Genomic DNA, 16,781 nt, shown 5'->3' with positions numbered 1-16,781 from the left:
CACAGTCACATGTTTGCAATTGGAACGGTTGGCAACTGGCTCGTATTTATGACACTGATAGCAATGTCCTGTGGTCACTAATTGTGATTTGTGACCTTTTTGCTGATTTTAAGTATAAATTGCCCATTGGGGAATTTGAATTTGTCCAATGACCCCGGTATTCACTTAACAACTACATGATACACTTAACAACCTCTATAAAATTTTCATAAAATAGGGTCCAGCTCAACTTACCACCACCACAGTTTATAGAAATTTTGGTTGTTTATTGTTGTTGTAAGTCGAGGACTACTGTACTATTACTGTAGTCTGGCTACACTTATTTGCTCCTTGATTATAGTCTTTTCTGTACATTGATTGCAACTCTAATAATATACACAGCTTTTCAATTGTCTTTTCAGGAGTTAGCAGTTCCTGCTGTCCATGATGGGGGAGCTCTTTTGGCTTTTGTCTCTGGTGCTCTCTACATTCTTCTTCAGACAATTATCTCTTACAAATCACGTCCACAATGGAGCACCCCATGTCTATGTCACACAAGATTATTCCTCTCCGTAATGGTTTGGGTAGCTGTCATTCCCAGTATCCTTTTTTACAGAATATTAATATGTCAAATATGTCTTAATTATACAAGCACCACACATTTAAGTCAGCTTACTATTTCTATATTCAGTTTTACAGTATTTCCTGAAAAGGATAAAATTATGCAGTTCATAATATGCAAATTTGGGATATAAGCCATGCTTATAAAACAATGAGACCTTGGGAGAGACACACTAGAGTCAGCAACCTGAAACAGTGAAAGAGCCACACGGAACCGGTTCCCTCACAAAAGGAAAAACTGGGAGCCGCAAAAAATGTGCGCGTATGTGTGTACATGCGCGCATGCGCAGAACAGAGTTTGACTGAAGAGTGGAGCCAAGGCGAGATATGCACCTACCCTGCATACTTGAATTGATTGGTTGAACTGTTTTAGTCACACTTTTTTTTTTTTTGGACTGCACATGGCAGAGGACTGGGAGCCGCAGGAGACGGCTGAAAGAGCCGCATGCGGCTCTGGAGCCGCGGGTTGCAGACCTGTGCACTAGACATAAGAAGATACCTAGATATATAGTATGTACCAGCTATGTTGAAACCATTTTCATGATATAAAGACAGTCCTTGAGATACAACTGTCATGGAGCCTCCCCATTATGGCCGCATGTTGCAATGGTATTAAATGAACCGTCTCACCTAAACCCATACATCCCCAGTGCAATTGTTAAAAAATGTGGGTAATTAAGTGGAGCACTGGGTGCCTCAGGGATGGGGGAGGCCCTTGAGACCTAGTGCAGGCCCAGACCTGCCTGCCTGGGCCTCCAAGTCCTTCCCCACCCCTGAGGCAGCCAGTGCTCTGCTTCCTGTTCCTCGGGAGTTCCCCAGGCCTCAGCCTGCTCCCAAACTGCATTCAACCAAGCAAGGGAGCCTAAAGCTGGCAGACAGAGGACACTTACAGCTTGTAAACCAAGGCCTGTCTCCCATCCAGCTACCCAAGGGACCTGCTCCTCACCCAGCTCCAGGGTCCAGCAGCACCAACTTAACTTTTCTTTTTTTGCAGAAGTGCCTGGCCAATGTAATGCGATGCAAGGCTCAACTTAGATTTCTTGCACAGGCTGCCAGCCCTTGTGCTATTCTCCTAGCAAGTGGTACTTATGACGTAGGGGCCTTCTTTTTTTCCAGAAGGCTTCATAATCTAGGGGGCCTCTTTAAAAATAAACAGCTTACTATAGGGATAAGTACTACTTGCTAGGAGAATAGTACAAGGTTTCTATGAAGTGGAGTCTCTGCAAGAAAACTTCGAGTCTTGCATTACATTGCATTGGCCCTGCTCTTCTGCAAAAACAAAAAGATAAAGATGAACTTTATCTTAAAAATTAAAATACTCATTCTAGATACTGAAATTAGGAATGTACACCCAAACCAAGAGATTTCAGAATCTAAGGAAACTACATTCATTGCTTTTTCATATTGAGTGGGCTTGCTAACATGTCTGTGCACAATAGTTACTGTATACAATCAAATAAAAAAAAATATAATTCTGTTATCAGACATCAGTTTTCCCTTCATATACATCTGCCATTATTACTATTTCTGTTCCCCCATTTGATTAATGATATATTCCTTTCATTATTTCATAGGTTATGAACTGTATATTGGTAAAAGGAAAATGTAGTTTTATATGTTTTATTTTTTAAATCAGTTGTTTCCTCTTAACTCCTTTTTCCCAGTGATTGCATGTGCTTCATTAATATCCATAACAAAAATAGATTGGAATCCAGGTGAAAAGGTAAACATATACTAGGTAAAAAAATTAATATTTCTACCCATTCAGTGCAGCTTAACTTTATGTATTAGTTAATTTTATTAAGATACTTAAGGACACAGATAACCAGAGCTGCTGTGTTTGCAAGTTGCTAATGCTATTTAATAGGTTGTGACATCTATATTTTAAGGTTTGCCTGGATATATATATATATATATATATATATATAGGCTTTTCAAACTTGGTGCTTTTTGATTTTTAACTCAGTGATGTTTAACTTTCTGTAAATCAAGGTTACCTGAGATATATTTGGTCAGAGTCCTAGACTTGCTAATAAATTTGGAGGACATTACTCCTATCTCATGGATTTTTGTTATGAGAAAACTGTGAGAAAATTAAGAATTGTAGCTAGAAACTAAAAGATACAGAGAAGTTTGGAACCCTAAAAGCATTTTAGGAAGCAAGGTCTCCTTTAGAAATATTATAGAAAATGAGAAATCAGTAGGAGTAATAATACCAAGAATCATAATCAATGCTTAGCTTCAATAAATTCATAAATTAAAAATACATTTATAGATGAATAAAACTATTAAGTCTTAACTCTTCAGGTTTTTTTCTGGCTGCAAATTTGTTTTGCTCAATTCTCATCTTTCAAATTTGGTTTTTTAAAAAAAATCACATAAAAATCTAGATATTTTATCTATATGAAGATATAGATGAGGTATTATCCTTTTTGTACACATATTTCTTTGGTAGACACTTTTTAAAAATTGTAGGGTTGTGGTTTTTTTTACAAAACCAAGAACTACATTGTTAAGTTCTGAGAAGTGCAGTTTTCAATGTGCAAGTGCATTCTGGTTCATGTATAGATTTCAGAACTGTGAAATTAATTTTTTTTTTGTAAAAGTTCAAAATTATTTTTTTTAAAAGTTCAAACAAAACAAATGTAATAAAGACTTGCACTTGGAGAATTGAGGTTTGTGTAAATTCTCCTTTCAGAATAATCCATGGCTATTTGCCTCTCACCCAAAGGCCAGGAATGGAAGGTTGTCAGTCTAATATTCAGAACAAAAGGACACTTTGCCAGAACTCCTCGCAAATCTGAGCTCTGACCAGGTATGCCTCATGCAACCTATATTGATAGAACGAATGAACCTTTGTTGTCAAAGTACAACCAGGTATACATTGAGATTGGCTGAGCCTCCCTTCGTGCCCCCCCACTCTACAACTCACAGTGGCAACAAATTCACCATCTTATTACATCATGTGAGCTAAATTCTTTTTAAAAGAATTATTGACTTTTTGCTCTGAAGCTATATCCATGCACACACAAACATGCACCCCTAAAATAATATAATCTGGCCTGAGAGAGGATTTGGGATTATTCTTCCTAGAATTTTCTTTCAGATTGGTGAAAAGTGAAATATTCTTTTACAGTTGTACAATATCTCCTCAACTAATAATAGTATTGTTTGTATTAATTTTTTAAATTTGTTTTTAATTTGTTTTTTATTTTTATTTTAATTCCATTTATATCCCGCCCTTCTCCGAAGACTCAGGGCGGCTTACAAGCTTAGCAGTAGCCTTCATTCTATGTATATGCCTGCTTATTAGGGCTTTCACACACACACACCCCAAGCGGCATTATTACAAAGTCAGCTTAATTGCCCCCAACAATCTGGGTCCTCATTTTACCTACCTGGGAAGGATGGAAGGCTGAGTCAACCTTGAGCCTGGTGGGACTCGAACCTGCACTAATTGCAGGCAGCTGGTGTTACTTAAGGAGGCATTAGCCCACTGCTCCACCAAATAGTGATTGTGGTGGTTCTATTTATTTTTTATTGCCCAGAGCCACTGACACTTGACTAGCCATATAAACGTATAGGTCCAGTTTGGTGCAGTGGTTAAAGGCATGAGGCCAGGGAGTGGAGTCTGTGTGTTCTAATCCCGCCTTAGGCACAAAGCCAACTTGGTGACCCTGAGCCAATCAGTCCCTCTCAGCCCTAGAAAGCAGGCAGTGGCAAACCACTTTCTAAAACTTGCCAACAAGAAAACTGCAGCGTCTTGTTCAGGCAGTTTCTAGGAGTCAACAAATGACTGGGTTTGCAGATTAGGCCTGGAGTTGAAGGAAAAATGTTGATGATCCTTACATATTTTGGAGGAGAATATAATATAATAATGACTGCTGATTAGTGCTATATGCTAAATATTTAGGAGGAGAATATAATATAATGACTGCTGATTAGTGCTATATGCTAAATATTTAGGAGGAGAATATAATATAATGACTGCTGATTAGTGCTGTATGCTAAATATTTAGGAGGATACAATATAACTGGTGCGCCAGTTGCGGCCCTATCTAAGCCGGGATGATCTATGCACGGTCACTCATGCGCTCGTGACCTCTCGACTAGACTACTGCAACGCTCTCTACATGGGGCTGCCCTTGAGGACCACCCGGAAGCTCCAACTGGTACAGAATGCAGCCGCGAGAGTTGTGTTGGGAGTCTCCCGATACTCCCACGTTACACCTCTGCTCCGTGAGCTGCATTGGTTACCAGTTGCCTTCCGGGTGAGATTCAAGGTACTAGTAATGGTATTCAAAGCCCTACATGGCAGGGGTCCGGAGTACCTGAGGGAACACCTGCTGCCGGCATCGACTTCCCTCCGCCCTGTGCGTTCCCACAGAGAGGGCCTCCTCAGGGTGCCACCGGTCAGAGAGTGTCGATTGGTGGCCCCCAGGGGGAGATCCTTCTCTGTGGGCGCCCCGGAGCTATGGAACCAGCTACCGGTTGAGCTCCGGATGGCGCCCGACCTTCGCTCCTTTCGCCGTGAGCTAAAAACATACTTTTTTGAACAAGCTGGCCTGGCCTGATGAGGGGATTGGGGGGGGTTGCTACTGTTTTTTATTAGGTTTTAATGATGTCTTTTAGTATGTGGGCACTTATTTAATCTTGTTTTAACTTTTGTAATTTGTATTTTTATTCTTGCCCTGTTCACCGCCCTGAGTCCTTCGGGAGAAGGGCGGTATAGAAATAGTATTAAAATAAAAATAAATAAATAATGGCTGCTGATTAGTGCTATATGCTAAGACAGATCAACTGAGGATAACTTTTAAAGCACCTGATGCAGGAATAAAGAGAGCTTATGGCACAATAAATCCGGTTTTGGTACTATAAAGATTCTTCATTATTTTTGTGGCAAGCAGACTATAGCTACTCTTTGAAAAGTGTTGATTCTCTACTACTATTTCTGTGCACATGATAGACCACAAAAGGGAGCATTTTTGTGTTATTTTTCATAAAATAATGGGTAAGGATTGCATCTGGTAGGTAAATGTTTCAAATACAATAGAAAGTCAACCAAGAAGATAGTATTGAACTATTCTATATTACCAGTTATGGCTTGTTGCACAATCAGCCAGATGTTCATACTGGATTTGATATTTATATCCATCTATCGAGTCCTTTCCAAAGACCAGGGATGTGGTGATATTATTATTATTATTATTATTATTATTATTATTATTATTATTATTATTATTATTATTATTATTATTATTATTATGTTCAATTTTATGACTAATGATATATATTGGCTGCAAAAAACCCTATCTGTTTCATTTGATCATATCATTTCTTCTATCAGGAGCACTAATCAATTTTAACCAGACCATATCTTAGATACCACATTCTATTGTTATTTAGAACTGCAGAGTGGGTGAAAGATTTTCCCATGAAGCATGATTTTTAAGGATGTTCTGTAAATATCCTGTTGTTAAAATGGGCATACTGATTAGAGTTTGTGTCCCAGGAACAAAAGTGCTATTTCGTAGGTATCCTTTCCTCCTTCTATTACAATGTACAAAGCAAACCTTATATCAACTTATAAATCCCCATGAAACTCAACTGGAGTTCTTTGTTGGGGCCCTCTGCCTGTTTGACTAATTCGTTGCTATTTGTTTCATCCTAGCAGATGATCCAAAGGTGTTTATCTAGCTCTTAGGAAAATAGCACAGGTTTTCAAACTTTGTTTTTCCTGCCTTAAAAATCTTGTTATAGAAAAGACTGTCGTGAAGTCAAGAACTTACATTTTTTTAAAAAACCTGAAATAATTCAAATAATAATCATAAAATGACTAAGAGCAATGATTCTCAAGAAAATAGCAATAGCACATAGACTTATATAATACTCCATAGAGCTTTACAGCACACTCTGAGCAGTTTACAGAGTCAGTATATTGCCCCAACTATCTGGGTCCTCATTTTACCAACTTCGGAAGGATAAAAAGCTGAATCAACCTTGAGCTGGTCAGGATCGAACACCAGGCTGTGAGCAATACTGCATTCTAACCACTGCCACCAGCGTTCCAATATTTGTCATAGCTTGTATGGGTGCTTATAGAAACTTAGTAATGAAAAATGATCCAGTTGTAGAGTATTTTATATTTTAATATTAAGTTTTCATTGGTAATAAGTCATGTAGGAAAAATAAAACGGCTAAGCGTACTGAAATTCAGCAAATCAATAAGATTGTCCTCACTTGATGACAACAGGGCTTGAGGTAGCAGGGGCTTCTGTCAGTGAAATAGAGAAAAAGGCAGGCTTTGAAGTTTTCTCCTCTTCCCAAATCCTTGGGGGACAATCCTCCAGAACAACATGGAGAATGCCGGAGGAGGTCAATTACTGACAATTACATCCTTTTCCTACTGATGAGGCTTCTGTTGAATCAAAGAGACACGTGCCTGGATGCCATTCTAATTGGAAGCCATTCTAAATCAATAAGTACTTTCCCACCACACTGTGCATCTGGTATATAGTTATTTGCTATCTCTATGCCTGACTCACCTTTTGTTTGCCATTGCAAGCAATTTAATGGCTCTATTTAATGGTTTTTTACATATATATTCCTTCCATTAGGATTATGTGTACCATTTTGTAAGTGCAATCTGTGAATGGACAGTAGCCTTCAGCTTTGTGTTCTTCTTCTTAACATATATCAGAGATTTTCAGGTAAGCCTGTGGGACTATCAGGATGGCAAAATTCATTGAAGTAATTCTCGTAGCCTCTTTACAGAGACACTGATAGTTGCAAATTGCATCTCTTGAGTACTTGTCTAAGCTGCAGCCCAGTGGCCACTCACCTGCAAAGAACATGTGGACTGATTAGAACATGGGTTGATTAGAGATTTTGAAAGTTGGGAGAGTGGAAATTTTCCAAATTTATTTGGCCAGGAATTATTGCAGAATAGGAAGAAGGGGGAAAAGAAACGGGCTGAGCTCACGTAATTAATTCACTTAGCTTAATTTGGTTCAAGTAATAAAGCCTGAAAAATAAAATGAAGCTAAAACTAATTCAGCTAACAGCTGTGTGAGTGCAGCTGTTAGATCTTGATGTGACCTAGTTAAATCATATTTCGTGCCATATTTTTAGAAGAGATGTTTCTGAAAATTTATTCCCCATACTTAGATCTCATTAACAGTGTTAGGACAGAAATCTATATTAGTGGGACTGTGGTGTATTACATATAGTCCTCACTTACCAACTGCCTTGTTCAGCAACCATTCAAAGTGACTGTCGTCCTGTCCCTCAGTGACATCATCATCAGTGTCATTGTGCATTGTCCTGTGGCTGACCTATTGTTTTATTTCCTCTCCCCCTTGCAGAGCAAAAAGATTGGAAAGAAAGGGATTACTGGAGAGTAAGCAGGCACACAATAGGGCAGTTTGTGTAGCATGCTCATGGCTGCCAGCAAGAGCCCACTGCTTTCAATATGTATTCCCCATTGTGTGCCTGCTTACTTTCTTGCAATCCCTTCCTCTCCAATAAATGTAAATGCAAACATTAATTCTCTTATTATCTCAGTGCTGGGTGAGTGGGATAATGATGTGCAGGCAAATTAGAGCCAATTTGGACTAGCAATTAAGGCATCATGCTAGAAAGCAGGAGACTGTTTTAGTCCCACTTTAGGCATGAAACCATGGGTGACTTTGAACCAGTCACTTTCTCTTAGCCCAGGGATAGGCAACCTTGGCTCTTTTCTGACTCATGGACTTCAACTCCCAGAATTCCTGAGCCAGCTGTTCTGGCTCAGGAATTCTGGAAGTCCATGAGTCATAAAAGAGCCAAGGTTGCCTACCCCTGTGACTTAGCCCAACCCACCTCACAAGGTTATTGTTTTGGGAAAAATAGGAGAAGGAAGGTATGTTCGGTATGTTCTCTACCTTGAGTTATGCATAAAAATCATGAAGGGTATAAATAAATAAAAGTCAATATATAAAACTGATTAATCCTGTCAGTTTTGAGTCACCTGTTCCAGTACTGTCTAGATGAGCATTCAGGGGATGTGGAGAAAGGAAAACACAATCACCATCTTATGATTTCCCACTCAGAGACGGCTTTGCTGAGTGGTGGAGTTGTTCATCTCAATTGTGGTACCTAAACAAAGACCACCTGTATGTTGGCCTTTGCATTAGAGCACACAGTTAAGGTTATGGCATTTAAAATATTAGCAAATTTTTCATATTTTAGTTGCAGCTGTTTTATATAGTAAATTTTCCCCTAATTCCAAACTTGGTATCTTCTGCTTACATCTAAATGTGTGCTTTGCAATGATTTGCTGATTTTTGCCTTTTCTTGTAATCTTTTCTTCTAGGGAGTTACCATACAGATATTAACAGAAATTCATGGAAACCACTGACCACTTTTTGTTACAGTTAGCTGGATTTCGGAGGGGGGGGGATATAAAGAAACTGTTGCAATGGCCAAGGTTGACCTGGCATGAACCTGATGCATCACTGCTGCAAATTGTGTAATCATTGTCAAGGGGGGAAAAAAGTGTTTTTAATTTTAGGGTATTAATTTTCCTGTGTAACCTACCTACTAATAATGTTTTGTATTATAAATACATTTTCTGTTTTGTAAACGTTTTTAAATAGTGGACTTCTCAAATATGTAATCACCAAGGAATAAATGTTCATCTGTTATAATCTTTTTCCTTTTTACTCATTTGGTGCGTAATGATGGCCTCAGAATGAAACTCAAGCTGCAATTCCAGCTACCAATTACTTGGAAGATGCCAACTGAATTCAGTAGGGCTTTTCTTTAGGTCAGAAGTCCCCAACCTTTTGAGCACCAGGGACCGGTTCCGTGGAGAGAGGTTTTTCAATGGACCAGAAGGTGCATGGTTTTTTGTGCTGCCTGCATGGGGCTTTGCTTGTTTGTGCAGACCAGTTGCTGGCATGCTGTGGCCCGGTACTGGTCCACGGACCGGGAGTTGGGGACCCCTGTTTTAGGTGAATGTGCTTGGAAACACATGTCAAAATGTCATGAAGTTACAGTCTGCTCACATCTTCAGAGGGCCATTCTGAGGAAGATTGGGTCATATATTAGATATCAAAATGGCTACATCACAAATAAAAAATAGAGGCACACTATTATGAAATCAGAAGGGTTTCAGCAGGCTTCAAAAGAAAATCAGTTGGAATCTATAAATGTTTATGTTCAGTAGAATAGTATGCCCCGGTAAGAGCAAAAGGACAGTTTGCATAGTTTCCCTAGAAAGTAGATAGGTTTTGTTTATCATTAGTGTTATTAATTTCATTTCTTAGGGATTTTTATAAATAGAGAAAGAAAATTAGTGCCTGATACAGAAAATCTATGCTAGATAAGTAATTTTGATAAATACTGAGCAATATTTTTTTATATGCAGAAATCATATTTTGGTGAAAAAAATGGTGCAAAAGTTATATGTTGCTGCCAGACAAAGCTGAGAAGATAATAGCACATTGTAGTTTGCAGAAATTGTAAATTATATCACTGTGGAAAGTTACCGGTAATAGGCAGAAAAAAATCTGCAAGAATAAGAATTTTACGTTATTTAGTTCTGTTAAGACCATTATAGAGACCTTTGCCTAGAGACAAAATTTGTAAATAGCATCATATAAAGTCCATATCTCCAGGTATATATATTTTTTATTAAAAGCAACTAAATTACCAAGCAAATATTTTGTTCAAGAACCAGTATTCCAGCTTTTCTTAAACTCAGTTATCCCATCAGCTGAACACTGGGGTTCTACAGGACACCAAGGACTGCATTCCAGAAGGTCTAGATCCCAGTTTATGAGGCTGTAAGAATTATCTGTTATATCTTTCTAATATATATAGGTCAGAAATGAAATTTTATTCATTTCTGTAGGATCTAGAGATCATAGTAGAGATTCATGGGAGTTGAAGTCCATAGATCCTAAAGTTGCCAAGTTTGAAAAATGTTTTGCTCAAGCTATTACTGATTGTCCTCTGATCTTAGAAGTTTTTCTATCATGTAAATCTGACAGAATATTGTACTTAACCCTCTTTCTGTTCTGCTAAAAAAAGCAGATCATCTACAACATGTTTGTAGCATAGGAGATCTAAACAGGTTTTCCCCAATAAAGTCCAACAATCTAAGCCAGGGGTGTCAAACTGCCAGCCCAGGGCCAGTTGTATCATGTGGAGGCTATGCTCACCTCAGGTCCAGCAATGCGAAAAAAGTCACGATACATCACGACACGTCACATGACGCGGCAAATTTGACACCCTTGATCTAAGCCATCAGGTTGGTTCAGCTATGACACAGGTCTGCAACCCGCGGCTCCAGAGCCGCATATGGCTCTTTCAGCCGTCTCCTGTGGCTCCCAGTCCTCTGCCATGTGCAGTCCCAAAAAAAAAGTGGGACTAAAAAAGTTCAACCAATCAATTCAAATATGCAGGGTAGGTGCATATCTTGCCTTGGCTCCACTCTTCAGTCAAACCCTGTTCTGCGCATGTGCGCATGTACACACATGCACACACATTTTTTGCGGCTCCCAGTTTTTCCTTTTGTGAGGGAACCGGTTCCAAGTGGCTCTTTCACTGTTTCAGGTTGCTGACCCCTGAGCTATGAAGAAAAATGGCCATCGAGGTGCTGAGTGTCTATTTACTGCCTGTACTTTGGCAATTGTGTTAATACAGTTGCATTTTTCACATAGGAAGCATCTAATAAAGGTCACATGTATATTTAAACAAATCTGTTGAAAGGAGAATGTTCACTTTTGTCTGGCATCCCAGTGCTTTGTAGATCACTGCCATTGTTCTTACTGGCCAGGTTATATTACACCATATTTCTGAATTCTGAGTTGAATTTGTGAGTTTGCACTATAATCCTGGTGAGATATTTATGAGATGTTTATCCATCCAAGGATGCTCCCTCTGTGTTGTAGGAGCTACACTCTTCTCTTGCATATAAAATAATGTGAAGTGGGTCCTTCTTATGTGTGATTCTTAATGCACAAGAAGAGCGAGAAGCTTCACAAACCATGCCTATATGCATGTAAGGTAAGAGTCCTTGTGGATTTAACTGCTAATTGTTGCTGACTTATAGAGGACACTCCTCATCTTTGTCTCAAGGCCATTGAACCAGCGCTGTCTGATGACATTTCTGGGGTCATGTGGGCCAGAATTATGTCAGAGCACTGTTGTTAACCTTCCCACTGAAATGGTGCGTATTTATCGACACACATTTGCATGCTTTCAAACTGCTAGGTTGCCAGGAGCTGTGGTGAGGCTGGGAGCTCACCCTGTCATGTAGCACTCGGGTCTTGAACCTGGATTCTCAGCTTTCAAGCTAACAAGCACTGCATCTTAAACTGCTAAGCCGCTGTGCCTCCCTGCTATATTCATATACCAAAGAACAACACGTTCCTGATTTCTGTTACATAGGAATGAATGGAGGGAGTTCGAATGAAATGCCATTTTCTTTTAGCGAGAATTTTAGAAGCCGCTACCATATTGCTCGGTGCCCAAGTATCAAACAAAGCAAGCCCATTACTTCTGCAAGTCAACTTCATTGAGTGAACTCAATGAGCAGGAATGAGACAGGTATTTTGAATCCAGACTATACAGAGCTTTAAAGATGACAACCAGCACGTTCTATTTTATTCCAAACAAAAGCCTATGATCTCCAGGTACTTCAGGAGAGATGCTGAGTTTTGTGCTAATTGAAGCCTATGAGAAATACGCTCCAGGGTACTACATTATGCATGTGTTTTTAGAGAGGTTTAACTCTCTTCAGAACCCATGAAATTGTGTTTTATTTGAGCTTGGCTTAGTATATTGTATGAATATAAGCCAGGTGTGGTCTGCTAAGCCTACAACCTTTTCGGCACCAGGGACTGATTCTGTGGAGAGAGGTTTTTCCATGGACCAGAGGGTGCGTGGTTTTGTGTGCTGCCTGCATCCCACAGATGGGGGCTTGTTTGTGCAGACCGGTTTGTGGCATGCCGCGGCCCCTGTGCTAAGCAAATAATAGCTTAGTGTATGGTGAAGCTAATTTCTGGGCTCTTAGTGGTGGGATTCAAATATGTGAACAAGCAGTTCTCTGTGTGCATGCCGCTTCTGGAAGTCCATTCTGGGCCTGGGCAACAAAAGTTTAGCTACCGGTTCTGCTGAAGTGGTGCGAACTGGCTGAATCCCACCACTGGCTCTTAGGATTACAGTTCATTTGAGCCTAGAAGGGCAGCTTCGAAGGAAATATGTAGAGATTTCTGGTGCTAAATTTTTAATGTTCTCCCTACTGCTCAGTAGATGGCACTAATGGACTGCAGTCATAACGCTTAGTAACATAAGTGCTTGAATAAATACATGAGGGGGCAGTTTGAATTTTTATCAAAAAGCCACCCACAAGACTTAATTTTCCTGGATGACTTGGGAAAAGCAACTGCTAACTGGAATCTACACAAATTAAAGTTGCTTTCAAATGGAATTATTGCCCTATTTCTCTAGTCTAAATCTCTCTCTGCTGTTAAAAAAACAAACAAAAAAACCCACCAATTTTTGTGAAGTAGCTGCCTACAGCCACATAGAAAATGCATTCCCAGCAACATTAAAATTCTGTACAGAAATTTACAATGATGAAGACAGGTATTAAAAAGTCAGGCCAAATATAATCAGCTGTCCCAGTGGCACACCAGAATTTTAGGGCATCTTTGCTTAGAAATACCTGGACATAAAGTTCTGGATATTTACTCTAGCAAAATTCTCCTCAACCTCAGCAATCCTAAGATGTGTGCATTTTCAACTACAGAATTCCCCAGCCAGCCTCTGCATGCACATTATGTTGTAAATACAAAATGTTCCTTTAAAAAAAAATGCCACTCTTCAAGGGCATACAAAAGAAGCAATGAAAAATCTTCATATAACACCAAAATGGCAATCAGGATCTATTACCTACCTGCTAAGGTGAGTCACCCCATGAAAATCAATGTGAATCCCACTCCAACAAGCTTTCTTCTCAGATGCACTGAGAAGATGCATCTGTGAGGAATTTACAGAATAATACCAGCAACCTAATTTGGGATTAGAGCAGAAGTGGAAGGCAGCAAAGTTGTAAAAAAAATATATGGTAGTCTGGAGGCAATCTTTTCTAGTGACTGAACTTTCCAACCATCTTCAAGAACAGACCCAGGTGTAATCCAATGTAACAATATAGATGAATACTAAAACAACTCTGACCAAATAAGAACAAGCCATTTTCTACATCATATCTACATTCCAGATTAAAGCCCATATTCTCCTTAAGTGTTTATTGTGGCTTGCTTTGATTTATAATCCTGAAAAATGTTGGCATCCTCTTCAGATGTATCTCATCTATCTTTGTTTTTACTTAAAACGTGATATATACCAATTCTTTGGGTTCCAAGCTGTCAGTTCTTGTCTTTATTTTCCAAATGAAAAGATTTGTCTTTCTCTTTGGCTACTATCCTATTCATTTTTCATAGTCTTTAGTAAGAACCTTTATCTAAACCAGTGTTTTTCAAACTTGGCAAACTTCCCATGCTAGTGAGGGAATTCTGGGTGATGAAGTCCACATATCGTAAAGTTGCCAAGTTTGAAAAACAGCAATCTAAATTTTTCTAAAAAGTCACTGGCACTTTACTTAATGGGCCCAGTGCCTAAAACATTTATCAATGCATGCATTAAAAAAAATAAACTCAAGCATAATATCTCCCTACATAAGCCAAGTAGACTATTTTCCCCCATGACTCCATTATTCCTTCAACAATAAACAATTGTTCAATCAGAATGTAGGAGAAAAAATACTGAGGTTTAGGAATTAGTCTTAGATTTGTACGTTTATCAGTTGACTGGAATGACTAAATTTAATGACCAATTTTCCATCTGATTTTTTTCTTAATGTTGGATCTACAAATGCAGAGTGTTGGTTTTGAGGCAACAAATGGATTGTATCCTCCTTTTTAATGCTTCTAGTTTTAAAAAAACTTATCAAGAAGAAAACTGACATGACAGAACCCAGTTCAAATAAAATCTTATTTTTTTGCTATATCCTTGTGAAATAGTATTTTATTTCACTTTTAACAATTATTTTTTAAAATCCCATATCTATTACAATATAACGTACTTAATTCTAAATTTTTGGCCTCCTGCACATGAAATTCATCAGCTTTATCTGGGCAAACCAGTATGATGTAGTGGTGATTGTGCTGGGTTAAGATTGGTCATCACCTTGATTTCGGGGGGCAATCATGGGATTAAAGTAGGTTGTTGAAAGCCACTACTTTGCTTTGAAACACTTTTGCATTGAGAATCACAATCCCTGTATTGTATCCCTGTTGATACCCCTGTATCAACAGGGAACAGAAAGACGTGTCAGTAGCAGGAGCAGCATCAACACTATGATGCTAGGAAACCAGCCTGACACACTAAATTGCAAATTAGGCAATTAGATTTTAGCTTGGAATCTCTTTGAATTCAGCCTGTGTGATTAATATTTTATGTGAACTGCGAGGTGGTGAGTATTAATGGTGGTTAAGCATACCCTGCAACCATACCTGCTATTTATTTCTTTGTTATGGGTATAATGAAAACTCGAGAAAGGGAGGAGGGAGGTGGCATGGGAAGCAAGATATGCTTCACCCTTTAAAGCACTGTTTGTCAACCATAGCAACTTCAATATATATGGATTTCAGCTCCCAGAATTCCCCAGTCAGCATGGCTGGTTAGGGAAACCTGGGAGTTGAAGTCCACACATCTTAGAGTTGCTGAAGCCTTAAAGGATTCAGAACACTTTTGTGGTTACTTTCACACAAACTAATGTGGCAAAGTCCTAACTGATCTTGGCTGAAGATGACAAACTAAGCAGGCTTGGATTTGGTTGGGGCGGGGATATGAACTCGCTAGGGAATACTAGGCACGACCTGGACAAATCTACAATGTTATCAGTGCTTGAATAGCACCCAAAAGAATCTCCAAGGTGGCTTCAAGGAAATTTGGAGACAGCAGAGAACGAAACACACATATAGAAGGCACACTTTCACTCATAGAATCTTTCCTGCAGATCTCCTGCTGTACGATATTTTTTAAAGGATAGGGAGAGAGGGGTGTGTGTGTGTGGGGGGGAGTCTACTGGGCATTTACGTGTGATATTTACTTAGGCCTTCTGATCCAAAACCACAAGCTTTCCTGAATGTAGTCAAGCATACACTCACCACCTGGCCCCTGACATTCTCACATGGATTTTTCATTTGAATGCCTGTTGCTTTGATCAGAAGCCTAATCAAAGAGGGCCAAAGTAATACCCCCACCCATTCAGCTGCGAAGCAAATACATTAAAAGTTTCAACTTGGCCCTTGTAGAAAACTCTGGTTATTCTCTTATGTTTCTGAAACCCCCCAAAAGAAAATAGTAAAAGAACAAGCTGTAATCATTTGGAGTGGTCTCATGTGGGCTTTTCCTGTTCTGGAAGATGGGTTATTGCTCTCCCCACCCACTCCTCTACCCTGAGGCACAAAAGAAATGGATTGGCTGCTTCCAAGGCCTAAAGTATTTAAACACAAGGCTTCAGAATGACTTCACTGATCCAAAGAGAGATAAGATTTCGCTGTGTTTCTGAAGTTAACTTGAAATATTATTTTTTTAATTAAATACACTTCTTGAAATAGCATTATTTTAAGGAAGGCAGATGAGAGAGAACTTCCTAGAGCAAATAACAACACAAAACCAAGGCCATTCCCAGCAAAGAAGGGTTAATTCTCTTGAGGATGTGCAAGCTTTTCTTTAATATTTCCATGCTTTGCTGCTGGGGCACAGTGTTGGCAAATCATCTCTTTTTCCTCTCTACTATCGTCATTCGGTGTTACATAAAATTTGGTTCACAGAGATTCTCCTAGTAAAGCAAACACATATTGCACACTAGGATGAGTGTGTGTTTTGGGCCATCTTGCTCCAAAGCCAATTCTGCTTGGTGGCCAACATATTTGTGTAGCTCCATTCTGTGGTCTTTTTAATCTTGGATTGCTTGACAGATTTCATGTCATGCAGGTCTTTTTTTAAGAACTCAAGATACCCGCAAACAGGTTTTAATTAATATAAGTTCTTAGTTATAGTATATAGTCATCTGCCTTCTCACAAGGATTGGGACTCCAAGGCCATGCATAGTCCCCAGACTC

The 16,781-nt window shown here is 39.1% G+C and overlaps 1 protein-coding gene across 7 annotated transcripts in view; it reads left to right on the top strand.

Moving 5' to 3' along the window:
* Positions 1-16,781, top strand: part of DRAM1 (DNA damage regulated autophagy modulator 1) — a 48,206-nt gene that overhangs the window by 14,337 nt on the left and 17,088 nt on the right. The window contains exons 4-8 of one of the 7 annotated variants that reach the window (XR_014026887.1): positions 402-579; positions 2,265-2,323; positions 3,299-3,415; positions 7,218-7,310; positions 8,954-9,124. Coding sequence is in view for 3 of the 7 variants with exons in the window: in XM_081330988.1 (XP_081187114.1) it covers positions 402-579; positions 2,265-2,323; positions 7,218-7,310; positions 8,954-8,998 (375 nt within the window). In the remaining 4 variants the exon portion in view is untranslated. Of the gene's footprint in view, positions 1-401; positions 580-2,264; positions 2,339-3,298; positions 3,416-7,217; positions 7,311-8,953; positions 9,125-16,781 lie in introns of those variants that run through there. The other 6 variants (XR_014026886.1, XR_014026888.1, XR_014026889.1 and 3 more) reach the window with 6 other exon arrangements.

The sequence above is a fragment of the Vipera berus genome (genome assembly GCF_964194415.1).
Source record: "Vipera berus genome assembly, chromosome: 6".
Lineage (NCBI taxonomy): Eukaryota > Metazoa > Chordata > Lepidosauria > Squamata > Viperidae > Vipera > Vipera berus.
This window is presented reverse-complemented; position numbering and strand designations above follow the sequence as displayed.